The following is a 13980-nucleotide window of genomic DNA, read 5'->3' on the forward strand; positions in this document are numbered from 1 at the left end:
GACTGTTTTAGAGTCCATTAGTTTGATCCTTTCTTTCCAAGTAAAGGTCTTAGGACTTCCTCTCTCGTAAGTGATGGGGATTTTGGAGGGAGATTCTTCCTTTGTTGCAATAGGGACGTCCTCAATGATGATGGGCTCCTTTAAAGTTGGCTGAGGCTTCCCCATCTTGATTCTGGTGCTCTTTCAAGCCTTGAAGTACATAGATGGTTGTCTTTTCCTTTTCCCTTTGGGCTTGACTAGAGTACTAAGTGCAGCAAGAATAGCTGCTGCTTCTCTTGCTAGTGAATCAGGAGACACTTCTTCTTGTTGTGCTTATTCTTTTTCATCTGTTGTTTTTCTTGTTTCTGTTGTCTCTAATTTTGTTTTTGCTGTCTCTGGTGTTGTTTTCTTCTTTGCTTGCTAAGTTTTTTCCTTTCCTGTGGCAACCTTTTTTTGAACTGTCTTAGGCTTCTTCTTTTCAGTTCTTGTCCTCTTCTTTGTCCCTATTGTGGCTTTACTCTTTTCTATTTTTGACTCTTTCTTCTTCTCTGCTTTAGGCTCATCTTTGGCAGTGTCATGTTTCTCTTCTCCTCTCTGTTTTCCTTCTTTTTCTTCTTCCAATTGAATGTTCTATTCTTCTTTAGGGATTTCCTTCTCAGCTTCCTCTTTTTGTTCCTCCTCTTCACTTCCAGATGGACTAAGGTCATCAATGAGAGTTTTTATATCATCTTCTTTAGTCATGTTCCTAAAAATCTCTTAGGCTATAGGGATTATGTAAGTGTGGAGGGCATCCTCCACCAACAATTTAATGAGCCCATGGTGAGCCAGTTGGTCTTGAACCCCTGCATTCAATTTGGTGCTACACTCTATTAAGGATTGGAGGAGAAAGTATGGAAGACTGAGTTTTCTGGATGTAGGAAGGTCCATGCCATATCTTAGTTCATGTAACAGTCTGAAATGATACCCATAAACGATGTTGTATCTTCCTTCACAGGAGATATACTTCATGATCTGATAGTTGACCTCACCCCATGAATAAGGTATACTTGTCCTCCTGATCCCATTCTTATCCTCCACGGGATGTTCATCAGGCTGGAAAAAGGTCTTCTTAGCAACCTGTCCTAGTGGGTTTCCTTCTTTGCTCCAAGGGAGCCCAAGTGGGAGACCGGTGACCCTACTGATGAATTCCGGTGTGAGTTCTATGGTTAAACCCTTGAAACTGATGGTGTCATGGATTTTTGAATGATGTTTTAAAGACAGTAAAAATTCCTTTGTGACTTCCTTGTCATACCCATGAAATTTTTCAAAGAAAGGCATCCAATTTTCCCTGGTAAAGAGGGCTACCACTTCTGGATGTTCATGCAGCTTAGTTGAATTCAGAGGATCCTTCCTCACAAAACCCCCTGTCATGATGTTCAGATACTACTGGGATGTTTTAGGTGAGGAGGAATGCAACAAATTTCAAACCCAAAAATAGAGGAATAGCTAAGGGTTTTTTTCTGGAATCAGAGAGAGTTTTTTGTGTTCTTCCTTTTTAACAAAAACAAATTTCAACTTTCCTTCCCTTCAAACTCTGTTCTTCAAACTTGATTTACTTCTCGGGCTGGTTAAGGGAAACAATATTTTGAGGAAAAAACAGAGAGTATACAAGACAACGTTTTTTTTCCTTTCACAAAATAAGTAGACTACCCAATGAGTCGAGAGAATGGTTCGTACGGGGCTAGGGTAATACCCTAGGGTTTTTACAGTTACTGCAGACAGACGCCTCTGTTCCGGCGCCGCGCTCTGTCTCCCTTGCCGTTTCCGTTCACACCCGTCGCTTTCAGTTATAGACTCTGGCTGAAAATGGGGGACAATATGGAGGTTGAGGCGGTGGATTATTCCGAGGAGCCTTTTCCAGATCGCGTTATCTTTGGAAACCCTAGCTTCTCCCGCTCTCAGCCGCCTGACCCCGCTATTTCGCTATCTTTCCCGGAACCGCCATTATCCTCGCCTGTCGTCTCCTTTCCTCGGCATAGCTCGGATCCCCTACCCTCCGGGTCACATTCTGTGGATCCTTCGGGCTTTGAAGTACCTCCTTTGTCACCGGGCACCCTCCACATCTTATCCTCTCACACTCCCCCCTCGCCCTCCTTTGACCTACATTCATCTATCTTCACTATTCCCTCTGTTGATATTCCGGTGACCGCAGCAGCCCCTCAACCCCCCTGCTCGGGTGCTCGACCATCTGGCTATTTTGAGACCCCTATAATTAAGGTTAGGGCGGCAAAACAAAACCCTTCGGAAGGCGTTCCAAACCCCCTGGTGGACCACCCATCGGCTCCTCGCACCAGCAAAAAGAAGACTAAGTGCGTCAAGGCGACCTCAAAAGATATCACCATCAGATTTGGCGAGACCTCGGCTATTGGTGAATTTGCTATTATGGCTTGCATGGTGCTGGTTGGACATGTACGTGGTTGGGCGTATTCAGCCAACAGGCTGTCTCAGTGGGTTAAGGAGATTTGGGGTGGTATATTGATGGAATTACATGAGGTTCATGTTTTTCCCAAGGGTTGGTTCTCCCTGCACTTTTCAAAGGAAAACTACACGGACCTGGTACTGGCCAGGTATTGGCACATTGAGATGGCCCCGGTCCTTCTTAAATGGTGGAGCCCATTATTCAATCCTGAACATGAACAAATTGGGACAGGTCCGCTCTGGGTGCGCCTTCCAGCGCTACTACTACAGTTCTAGAATGAGGAGGTCTTTATCAGGATTGGAAATGCTCTGGGCACATATTTAGATCATGACTGTACCTTTTTGGAATCCAAAAACAGAACTCTTGCTCGCATTTTGGTCCACTTGGATACCCATGAAGGCTTGGAGGAAAAGATTACTCTGCAGTGGGGGAAGTACATCAGAGTTCAGATCTTAGACTACGAAGGGGTGCCATTTCGCTGCAGACGATGTCACAAGGTCGGACATCTCTTCAAAGAATTCCCTCTCAATCGGAGAACAGAGGACTCACCTAAAATCACGCCTGCACCATCCAGGGTAAATTCTCCAGTCGGTTTGCGCCCCTCGCCCTCGGGTCCGGCACCAGCGGTCACCCCTCCAACATCAAAGATAGTAGACAGTGGCTCCAGACAGTCTTCGCCACCGATGACCAGGGCCCGCTCTGCCGCGGAGGCCACGATTGCTTCGGGTATCTCTCTGAACCCTCCTCTCTCATCTTTTGATTTTACCTCGCATATGGCAGCCTCACCGATTCAGACTTCTATAGCTCATTGTATCATGTCTACTCCTCCGCTCATTGTCACTACCGCCCCCACTTTTTCCGCTCCCTCCACATCCGCTGCATCATCGTCATCCTCAGGGCTGTCACCCCCTCACCAATATTTCCTTCGCTCCAGGTCACACACCAAGGAACCCCCGGTCGGTCAGACTGGTCTAGGTCTTATGATGCCTGGCGTCTTCCCCCTATCATCCAGGGGTAGAAAGTCAGATCTCTCCAAGGAAATCAGGAGGGCTGGGGCAGAGGTCGCTTTCGGTCGCCAATCCACTATTGATGGGGTCCTTAGAGCAGGACATACCCCGAGAGGTGTCCCTCCATGAAGTGCTTGTCTTTTAATTGCAGGGGTTTGGCTAGTGCCTCAAAGAAACTAGCCTTGAGGAGACTTTTTGAGACTGAACCGATTGACATTATCCTACTCCAAGAAACTCTGGGTATAGCTGATCAAATCTCCCACTCTCTCCAATCGTTGATCTCGAGCTGGTCATTTGTAGCCCTAGATGCTGTTGGGAGGTCTGGGGGTCTGGCTATAGGATATAACCCCCGAACAATCAGAGTTGATGCATCTTGGGGGGGATCAGGATTCTTGGGTCTAGATATATTCTCTGCTAACCTAGGTATGATCCTCAGAATTGTGAATGTATATGGACCCTATCATCAAAGGGAACATTTCTGGCAGCGTCTTCTAAACCTATCCCTTCTGGAATCTGAGCATACTATTGCAGGAGGGGATCTAAATTTTTCTCTGGGGTTTAGAGAATCATGGGGATCTGTGGCCCAAATTGATGCTATCACTGACCATATGACTAATCTACTGGAGCAATCCGATTTTATTGATGTCCCCATGCAAAAACCGCTACCCACCTGGAGGAACAGAAGGGTGGGTGATGCTGCATTAGCTCGCAGACTTGACAGATTCTTAATGAAAGGACCTCTCCTCCAACAACTGCATCACTACAAACAATGGGTGGGTTCGGGGGGTGTATCAGACCACTCTCCCATTTATCTGGAAATTCAGGGGCCTTTCAAAAAGCCGAAAGCCCCATTCAAATTCAACCATGTCTGGCTGAGTGACCCTTCGTACATCAAGTTGGTTTCCGACTTCTGGAATGCAAACCCGATTAACCGAGCTGAGTCCTTCACAAAAGGGTTTTGTAAAAATCTCTCTGAGATCAAACATCTCTCGATTAAATGGGCCAGGGAGAAACATGCCCGGGAAACCTCACAGTTAACTAACATTGAAGCTGAGTTGAGCACTTTACTTGATGATCGAAGTTTGGGATTCATTTCTGCAGAGGAGAAGATCCGACTGTTTGAGCTTGAAAATTAGAAGGCCAACATCCTAAAGGAGCGTGAGGAATCCCAGAGGCTGAGGAGTAGAGCTATATGGTTAAAAGTTGGGGACAATAATACGAGGTTCTTTCAAAATTACGCCAAGGGCTGAAAGGTATCTAACACCATTTGGAATCTTCCTATGCCGGAGGGAGGCCTTGCAGATACCTTCAATAAGCTAGCCCACCTTGGTACTTCACACTTCAGGAACCTCTACAAATGCCCCCGCGAAGCAAACCTTCCTGACATCATTAATGTGGCAGGACACTTTCCAAGGTTTGTCAATGAGGATGAAGCAGAAGAGCTCTTTGCACCAGTCAGCTATGGTGAACTTGAAGGCACGTTAAAATGGTTCAAAAAAGATAAGAGCCCTGGCCCGGATGGCTGGACCATTGAATTCTACCTGGAATTTTATGAGCTACTAGGGTAGGACCTATTGAAAGTAGTGGAGGAGAGCAGAATTTCAGGTTCCCTATACCATGCCATCAACTCGACCTTCATCACTCTCATACCTAAGTCTGATGCCCCATCCTCTTTTGATGATTACAGGCCTATTTCCTTATGCAACTGCCTATATAAGATTATTTCAAAGATAATTGCAAATCGACTCAGGCTGATCCTCTCCAGGCATATTGCCCCTCAACAATTCGCCTTCCTTGAGTCCAGACAGATCCACGAAGCCATAGGTTCAGCCCAGGAAGCCATTCACTCCATCTAGACCAAGCACCTAAAAAGCATCATCCTCAAGATCGACTTATCCAAAGATTTTGACCGGGTCAGCTGGCTTTATATTAAGATGCTGCTGATTCATTTGGGCTTCCCACACAATTAAATCTCTTGGATCATGGCCTACATCACCACCCCCTCCTTTAGTGTCCTCATTAATGGCTCGCTTCACACTTCTTCTACTCTAAAAGGGGGCTTCGGTAGGGCTGCTCCATTCTCCCCACTTCTTTTTCTTATTGCCATGGAGGGGCTGAGTCATTTGATTGCATCTGCCAAAAGGGATGGAGATATTTGTGGAATCAAGATATCTGAGGATTGTTACCTCACTCACCTCCTATTTGTAGATGATGTGCTTATTTTACTTGATGGCAGCATCCGGGATTCCAGATCATTTTCCAAGATTCTCCTTCTCTTCTCATCCGCTACTGGAATGCTTGCCAACCAATCCAAATCCACCATAACCTTTACTCGCACCTCTGTTCATGAATCCCAATTTTCACTCCAGGTCTTCCCCTACAGTATCCACCCCTTGGATAGAAGTCTCAAATATCTGGGTTATTGGCTCAAGCCCACTTGCCACAAGATTGCAGATTGGGTCTGGCTGGTTACAAAATCGGAGAAGAGACTATCCATCTAGAGTCATAGGTATTTGTCCAGGATGGGTAGACTGGTGCTTATCAAATCGGTCCTGGAAGCTACTCCGGTTTACTGGATGGCTCTTGCATGGATTCCCAGGAATATTCTATCTCGATTGAAACAATTATGTAATAGATACCTATGGAACGGGAATCAGGACAAAAGATTATTTGCATGGATCAGTTGGAAAAAAATCGCATTACCAAAGAAATGGGGAGGTTGGGGACTGAAAGACCTCCCCCATTTTTCCCAAGCCCTAGCTGCCAAAATGGGTTGGACTTTGTTGACAGGTCAGAATCTATGGACTCACATCACATAACATAAATACATTTGGCCACAAAACTTGCTGGACTAGGCTCGTCTTCCCACTTGGCCGTCGATGGGTAGTTCATCTGTATGGAAGGCATTGATCCACTCCCTCCCACTTATAAGAGACAACCTGGCATGGAGAATTAATGATGGATCCCTGGGAAGGATCGGGCTGGATCCATGGATCGGCTGTGGAGGAAGACATATCCTATCCAGAGACCTCATTGTATATTTACACGCACATGGGATCATGTTTTTCTCACACATTGCAGACCAACAAAATTCGAATATATTTTCTCAAGCTTGGAAATCGGCACAGCACATTGACCTTCCTCCTCGATGGCACCAAGAATGGAACGATTATGTACAAGCACTCTTGGAATCCCACATCAGGTTAAAAGAGGGGCCTGACGAATTAGTTTGGAGCCTGGCAGACAATGGTATTTACTCCCCAAAGGCTGGATTTAGCACACTGATACAACACAAAAAACCAGATCAGATTATGAATTGGTGGAGTCACATCTGGAAGCTTACTGCACCCCCGCGCACTAGACTTTTCTTCTGGTGCATTCTTAAAGACATAGTGCCCATGGGGGAGCATCTAACACACAGAGCTATTTTTGGACCAACCTGGTGCATACTGTGTAAGCGCGAATCGGAATCCACGGAACACATCTTCCTACTCTGCGCGGCAACACAAACTCTCTGGCGGAACATATCCACATCTATCGGTTTCACGGGGTTATGGTCTGGCAATGATATTTATAGCGCATGGGAGGACTGGTCTGGAAGAAACAATGGGAAAAAACTACAGTGTCTTCCCTTGCTTGTCAGCTGGTCTATCTGGCAGGCACGAAACCGGTACATATTTGATAACAAATCTGTGAGCTGGCCACATATTGAAGCTAGAATTATCTCTGCATACCATGAACTGCCGGATCCTACTCCTCCTAGAGAGCGCCGCACTCACCCACCTCCCAGCATTGACAAAGCTACCCCCTGGGCCTTTTTTGATGGGGCTGCAAATCAACAGGGTTGTGGAGGTGGCTTCATTCTTTTCATCAATGAACACCATTTTTACAAAGTAAAGATGGGATTAGGAGCGGGCACCAACAATTTTGCAGAACTCATTACCCTCCATCACCTATTGCATTTCTCCTTGAGACATCAGTGCTTCAATTTGAACATATTTGGGGACTCAAAGATTATCATTAACTGGTTCAATAACATATCTATTTGCCACATACACACACTCAGCATTATACTAAATGAGGTGAATATATTCAAGGTGGAATTTAACAATATCTCTTGTAATCATATTTACAGGGAACATAACAGCAGCGCTGACCAACTATCCAAGGAGGCCGCGTCATTACCCAGAGGTGAATGGATGATACAAGAGCAGAGGGGGGCTGATGAATTTCGTTATTATCATCGGCCGTATATGGATCAGCATTATCAGGGGGACCCTAGCCCCTGACATACAAATATTTTGTAAACATAGAAATGAAATTTTTTGAAACTTTTTTGATAGTATACATATGAGATATCATACTAAAAGGGGTCCTACGAGGCCTATGTATAGGCGAAAACAAATATATAAAAGTATATAAACAACTAATTTTGTTTCTTAAGCAGATCACCCTGCGTGGTGTATCTAAACAGCTCAGAGTCTCTCATAGACTCAGATTACAGCATATGCAAAAGCATCTACAATATGTAATTTTCTCTATCTAATGAAAATTATGGATTTTTCCAGTGGAAAAAAAAGTAGACTACCCAACGCAAATCCACTTTTTTTTTTTTTTTTACAGGCTTAATTTTTTATGGTTGCATCATTTCTTTACACAGGAGAATACCACAGAGGTGAAAAAGACAGCTTTTCAACGTAGAGAGCAAATGGAGAAATTGTATATTTTTTAAAACACAGGCAAACTCTGTTCTCACTTTTCCTTTCTTTTGAACTTACTACTTCGCTTCAAATCCCACCACCTTTTGTAGATATATGAAATTCAGAGTGGGTTTTACTGAGCCTACCTTTTTGAGCTCAAATTTGGCATAAAATCCTGAATTTTCCTCTACGAAGCTGCTCACTGGCCCTCCTGTAGAAGGGCTCCTGTAGGACTGTGTTTCTGCTCCTGTAGAGTGCGATAATGCTCCTGTAGAGCCTGATAAGCGGAAGGGTTCTGAAACTGGCAGAGAGTGACTGTTTTGAGATTCTGAAGGTGGTAGGTAGGTTTCTATAGCCGACAGCTCGTCGATACAATATACAAACAAAGGTGGTGGAGGTGATCGACTGCAGCGTACTTAAGGTTATGGGTGTGTTTTGCAGTGACAAGGTGAGGTGGCAGGAAGGGTACATTATCCCCATCCAGACCGTTGGTCCCTACTTTAGTACCATTATGAATATTCATGCCACCTGCCTGCAATCACTTCCATCATTCCCATTATACGCTGCCACCACTATTTGTTTTGAGTTTTCTTTCCCGAGTTGACTGAACACACATGCTGATTGCACCCACTGAGCATTGTTTGAACTGGACGAGGCGTTGTTTGAATTGGATGAGGGGTGCTGTTTGAACTGGACGAGGGTGGCCAGTTAGTTGGCCACTGATCTCGTTTAATCACACCCATCTCACTGTCCATGCAGTTTTTAGCAACAGAGGAACAGGTTTAGTCACTTACCTGTTAGTTGCTACCGTGTTGTTGGATGTTTCAGATTTTGGTGTTCTGTTCATAGATTGTTGTTGTTGGCGCTCGTGGCTTCTGAATTGATGGCTCAACTACCTTTTACTGATGATCTTTAATCAGGTCGGGCTCCCTGTGCACTTTATACACCTGTGGCTGCACTGACCTTGCCTCTGGAGCTCAATTTTTAAGGGGATTAGCTATTACATGAATCCTGCAAGATTTCCTATAACTGCTTCTCCCTCTAAAACTTCTGGTTGAGACCCGAGTAGGGACTGGAGAGATAGCTAAAGAAGGTTATGAAGGAAAAGTAAAAGCAACTGGTATGCACTAGGTAAGAGTTAAGTTCAGGATGTTGCTGTTTTATTCTTCATTCATTTTTTTTAAAACAAAAGAAACATGATTTTTGTGTTTTCTATGCAGGGAAGAAAGAAGCGAGTGGAAATGCGGTGGTGCAGGTGTGGAATGGTGAGTTAGGAGGATGAATGGTGGCAAGGGGGTCCACAGGTCTTCAGAACAAGTTTTTAGCCCTTTCATCCTTTTCTGGACTTGATTTCAATCTTTTTGTGGTTTAGACAGGAGCCTCCTGTAGAATACACAGAGCTTCCTATAGGATGCATAATTTCTAGAACAAGTGAGACCAGGGAATGGGGAAAATACAATGGCGATCGAGAAATGATCTATCATAGGTGTATTCAGCTTGGCCATGTCCCTTTTTCTTCTATGTCCCTCCTGCAATCTGTAATGCATTCAAAAGAGTTAATTTTCTGTTCCTGTTTTTTCTTTTTTTTCTCTCTCTCTTTTTTCTTTATGAGACAGTTGGGGCACTTCCAGGAGGTTTTCACCCTCACTACCTGCCTTGGGCACCTCCAAGGGGAGGTTTTCACCCAGGGGTATTTTATTCTCCTTTTTTATTTTCTATTTTTCTCCTCTCTTTTTTTTGTTAGGGTGTGCGTGGAGTGGAGGCAGAGACTTGCTCCACTACCAACACTATTTTACTCAAATTCTCAATGAATTCTTTCTTGGAGAGGGGTTTCCTATATATATTCAACCTATGCCCATTGACAAGCATGAGGATGGCTTCTTCATCGATAATCTTGATCAAAACTGAACCATTTTCATTGCACCTTTCTTCTGTGTACAGTCCTAACCATCTTGTCCTCAGTTTGCCCTTGAAATCTTTATATCCTGAATCATACAGTAGCACCCAATCTCCTTTCTGGAATTGTTTCTCTTTGAGGTTTCTGTCATGCCATATTTTCCTTTGAAGCTGGAATACCTCTGAGTGGAGAAGGGCCTGCAATCGTTGTTCATCCAATCCATTTAGTTGAAGTAACCTTTCCTTTTGTGCATGGCTGAGATCTAGGTCCAGCTGAGCTGCCATCCTTAGTGTGTTATATTCAAATTCTATTGACAGCAAAGCCTTCTTCCCATAGACTAGCTCATAGGGTGTGAACCCTGTGGTGGTCTTCCAGGTGGTGTTATAGGTCCAGGTGGCCTCAACAAATCGATCTGCCCAATCTTTTTTGATGCTACTCACTACCTTGGTCAAAATTCTTCCAAAGCTCTGTTAGTGACTTCCACCTGTCCATTTGCTTGTGGATGATAAGGGGTGCAAGTTCTGTGCTTAATCTTGTGATGGGTGAGCAGGTCTTCAATCAGATTGGAGGTAAACTGACTCCCTTGATCTGTGATTAATTCTCTCGGATATCCAAACTTGTAGAATATATTCTCTCTCAAAAACTCAACTACTTTTTCTTCTGTCGCTACCTTGATCGCCTTTGTTTCTGCCCATTTTGTCAGATAATCAGTGCACACGATGATGTAAGATTTTTGCTTTAAAGGAGGGTTAATAGGACCCACAAAGTCCATGGCCCACTTCTCAAATGGCTCGAAAGTCACTTGAGGTTGTAGGGGCATCTCATCCCTTGGAGTAGGTTTCCCCATCCTTTGACATTAGTCACATTGGCTGATATATCTCCTTACATCTTGATGAAGAGTAGGCCAATAGTAACCCTCTTACAGGATGTTGAAGGTAGTCCTCTTTGCTGCAAAATGGCCCCAATAGGGCCCATCATGACTGGTTAGGAGAATGTCAAAAAATTCCTCCTCCCTGACACATCTCCTCAAAACCTAATCTGTGCCAATTTTGAAGAGATTTCCCCCAATCCAGGTGAAAGGGGCACTTTCTCTCACAATCTTGCTTTTCTCTTTTGAGGACAGGTGTGGTGAGAACTGTTCTGAAACCAAGTGATTTTCTATATCAACAAACCATGGAGAGAGTACTCAGATAGAAAATAGGTGTTCATCTGGCATTTGATCATCCACCATTCCTTCTTCACCTATAGGCAGATCTATTCTAGACAAAAAATCAACAACAACATTTTCCTTACCCAACTTATCAAGAATGGTTAAATCAAATTGCTGCAATAAAAGTAACCATCTAATAATACAAGCATTTACATCTGGTTTGTTCATTAAATACCTAATTGCACTATGATCAGTGTGTACAAATGTTTGATAGCCGGTGATGTAGTGTCTGAACTTATTTAGGGAATGGACTACAGCTAGGAGCTCCTTTTCGGCTACAGTGTATTTTATTTCTGCCTTTGACAAGTTTTTAATTACAAAATATATGGCATAAGGCAGCTTCTCATCAATTTTCCCTAAGGCTACTCCTATTGCTTTGTTCAAGGCATCTGTATGGATGTGGAAAGGTAGGGCCCAGTTTGGACTTCTCAAAATTGGGGCAGTCACCAGTTTACTTTTTAAGGTATCCAGAGCCTCTTGATAGTTGTCAATCCATATGAACTCAACATCTTTTCTCAAAAGACCAAACAATGGAGAGGCTAGATCACTGAAATCCTTAATGAATCTTCTATAATACCTTGCTAAACATAGGAGAATTCGAACATCTCTTACCTTTTGAGGAGGTTGGATCCTTTGGATGATGGCAATTTTGTTGGGGTCCACCTGTAATCCTTTCTTAGATATTGCATGACCTAGCACGGTACCTTCAGTCATCAAGAATTCAAATTTTCTAGGACTGAGGGACAGGTTCATTTCAATACACTTGTCTAAAACTTTTTCTAGGTTAGCCAAAGCTTCCTAGAAGTTAGAACCTTAAGGTCTAAAGTCATCCATATAGATTTCCACTGCATCATGAACCAGTTCAGCAAATATACTCAGTACTTCTCTCTGGAAAGTGGTGGGAGCATTGCACAATCCAAAAGGAAGGACCTGGTATGCAAAGGTACCCTAAGGGCAAGTGAAAGTGGTCTTATCCTGGTCTTCCAGGCTAATTTGGATCTGGTTGTACCCGCTAAACCCATCTAGGAAGGATAAGAACTTCTTCCCTGCCAAGCCATATAACACTTGATCTATGAAAGGCAAAGGAAAATGGTCCTTCTTGGTGGCCTTATTTAGTTCCCGATAATTGACACAGATTCTCCACTTCCCATTTTTCTTTCGCACTAGCACCAAAGGAGAGACCCATTCGTTGTTAGAGATAGGGTAGATGAATCCTGCATCTAGTAACTTTTGCAATTCTTCTTTGACAATGTCCTTAAGGGCTATATTCATCCTCCTTTGAGACTGGCTGACTGGTTTGAAATCTTCCTTAATGTAAATGTGATGAGTGCAGACTAAGGGGTGCACTCCCTTCATCTCCTTATAGCTCCAAGCAAAAGCATCCAAGTGGTTTCTCAATAAGCTATACAGTTCTTTCTCCTAAGAGGTGGATAGGGATGAGTTGATCTTCAAGGTTATTTCTGGGCCGAATTCCACATTCTTAACTCGGAGAGAAGTTGGATCAGCCACACAGAGATCAACTAAAGGATTCGCTTGGGTTTCTTCCACCAGCTCTTCTAATGGCAACACACTGGGGGGTGGATTATGTACTAAGTTTTCAATGATATCATCCTCGGTTTCTGCCCCCCCACCCCCCCCCCCAATGGTAGCTTCCACTACACACAGTGGTGCGGAATAGACTTCATCCTCATCTTCCTCCTCCAACCAGAGAGGTAAATCATGTTCTAACAAAGGTTGGGCAGGAGGATATAGGACTAGCTGTTTGGACATATGCCCATTCTTGATTGTCATGTTCCCTGCTCGATAGTTGATGTAGGCATTTGCAGTAGCCAACAAGGGTCTTCCCAAGGTGAGAGGATACCCAGTAAGATTTGCCTTTGGTTGGAGAACCAGAAAATTAGCAAGGTACTCTCAAGAATCGATGGAGACCATTACATCTTCCACAATCCCTTCAGGGGTCATGGTGGAGTGGTCTGCTAACTATAGTACTATTGTGGTCTTTCTCAGGGAGCCCTAAAGGTTGAGCTTAAGCATAGTGTCCTTGGTCATCACATTAATGGTAGCCCCTAGATCAATCATGCTATGGGGGATTATGGTGCCATTGATGTGGACATCGACTACAGGACTTCCAGGGTCTAGATATTTCAGACAGATTACCTGCCCCAACATCAAGTCGGACAGTTGTCCTATGACATTGATAGTTGGTGCATCTCTCCTGCGCCTGCCTGGGTGCCTGAAGCACTTCTCCTTGATCATCTTGTTGTATATAGGCACATCCTTTATGGCTTGGAGAAGTGGTATCTTTACACATAACTATTTCAATTCTCCCAAAAGTTCAGTTTCTTCTGGGGTCGGTTGTGTGGTTCCAGTTAATCTCTCAGGAAAGGGTGGAATGGCTTTTGGTTCACTTTCTTGTTTTTCTTCCTCATCCTCCTTAAGGGGAGGTTGGTTATCTGGGAGAACCTTCCCAGATCATAGGTTAATCTCCTAAGTCTCCATAGCATAGGTTGGGCATGATGTTTCCCCACTATATACCTGCTGGGCCTGTTTTTTATTCGGGTTCGGGTTCAGGTTCGGTTTAGCAGGTATTTGGGGCTGCCTTGGTGGAGCAGGAGGCAATGGTTGTGGTTGCGTAGGTGGTGGAGGCAAAAGAGCGGGAGGAGAGTTGTACTAGGGCCTCCACCCCTGATGAGGTGCATTACACTGAGGTTCTGGCTGAGCATAAGAGT

General features: G+C 44.2%; 1 protein-coding gene across 1 annotated transcript; it reads left to right on the forward strand.

Moving 5' to 3' along the window:
* The first annotated feature begins 3569 nt into the window (after positions 1 to 3569).
* LOC149182421 (uncharacterized) lies at positions 3570 to 4580 on the forward strand. Its single transcript, XM_089414548.1, has one exon. It carries the CDS (start codon positions 3570 to 3572, stop codon positions 4578 to 4580), a length of 1011 nt encoding a protein of 336 aa, XP_089270674.1.
* Positions 4581 to 13980: the final 9400 nt, after the last annotated feature.

The sequence above is a fragment of the Pinus tabuliformis genome, chromosome 3_2 (assembly GCF_031772625.1).
Source record: "Pinus tabuliformis cultivar Carrire ecotype Pingquan chromosome 3_2, CPIR1, whole genome shotgun sequence".
NCBI classification, from domain to species: domain Eukaryota; kingdom Viridiplantae; phylum Streptophyta; class Pinopsida; order Pinales; family Pinaceae; genus Pinus; species Pinus tabuliformis.

Bases quoted from the DNA above. Each gene is read 5' to 3' on its own strand.
- LOC149182421 (XM_089414548.1), top strand. From the start codon at position 3,570: ATGAAGTGCTTGTCTTTTAATTGCAGGGGTTTGGCTAGTGCCTCAAAG.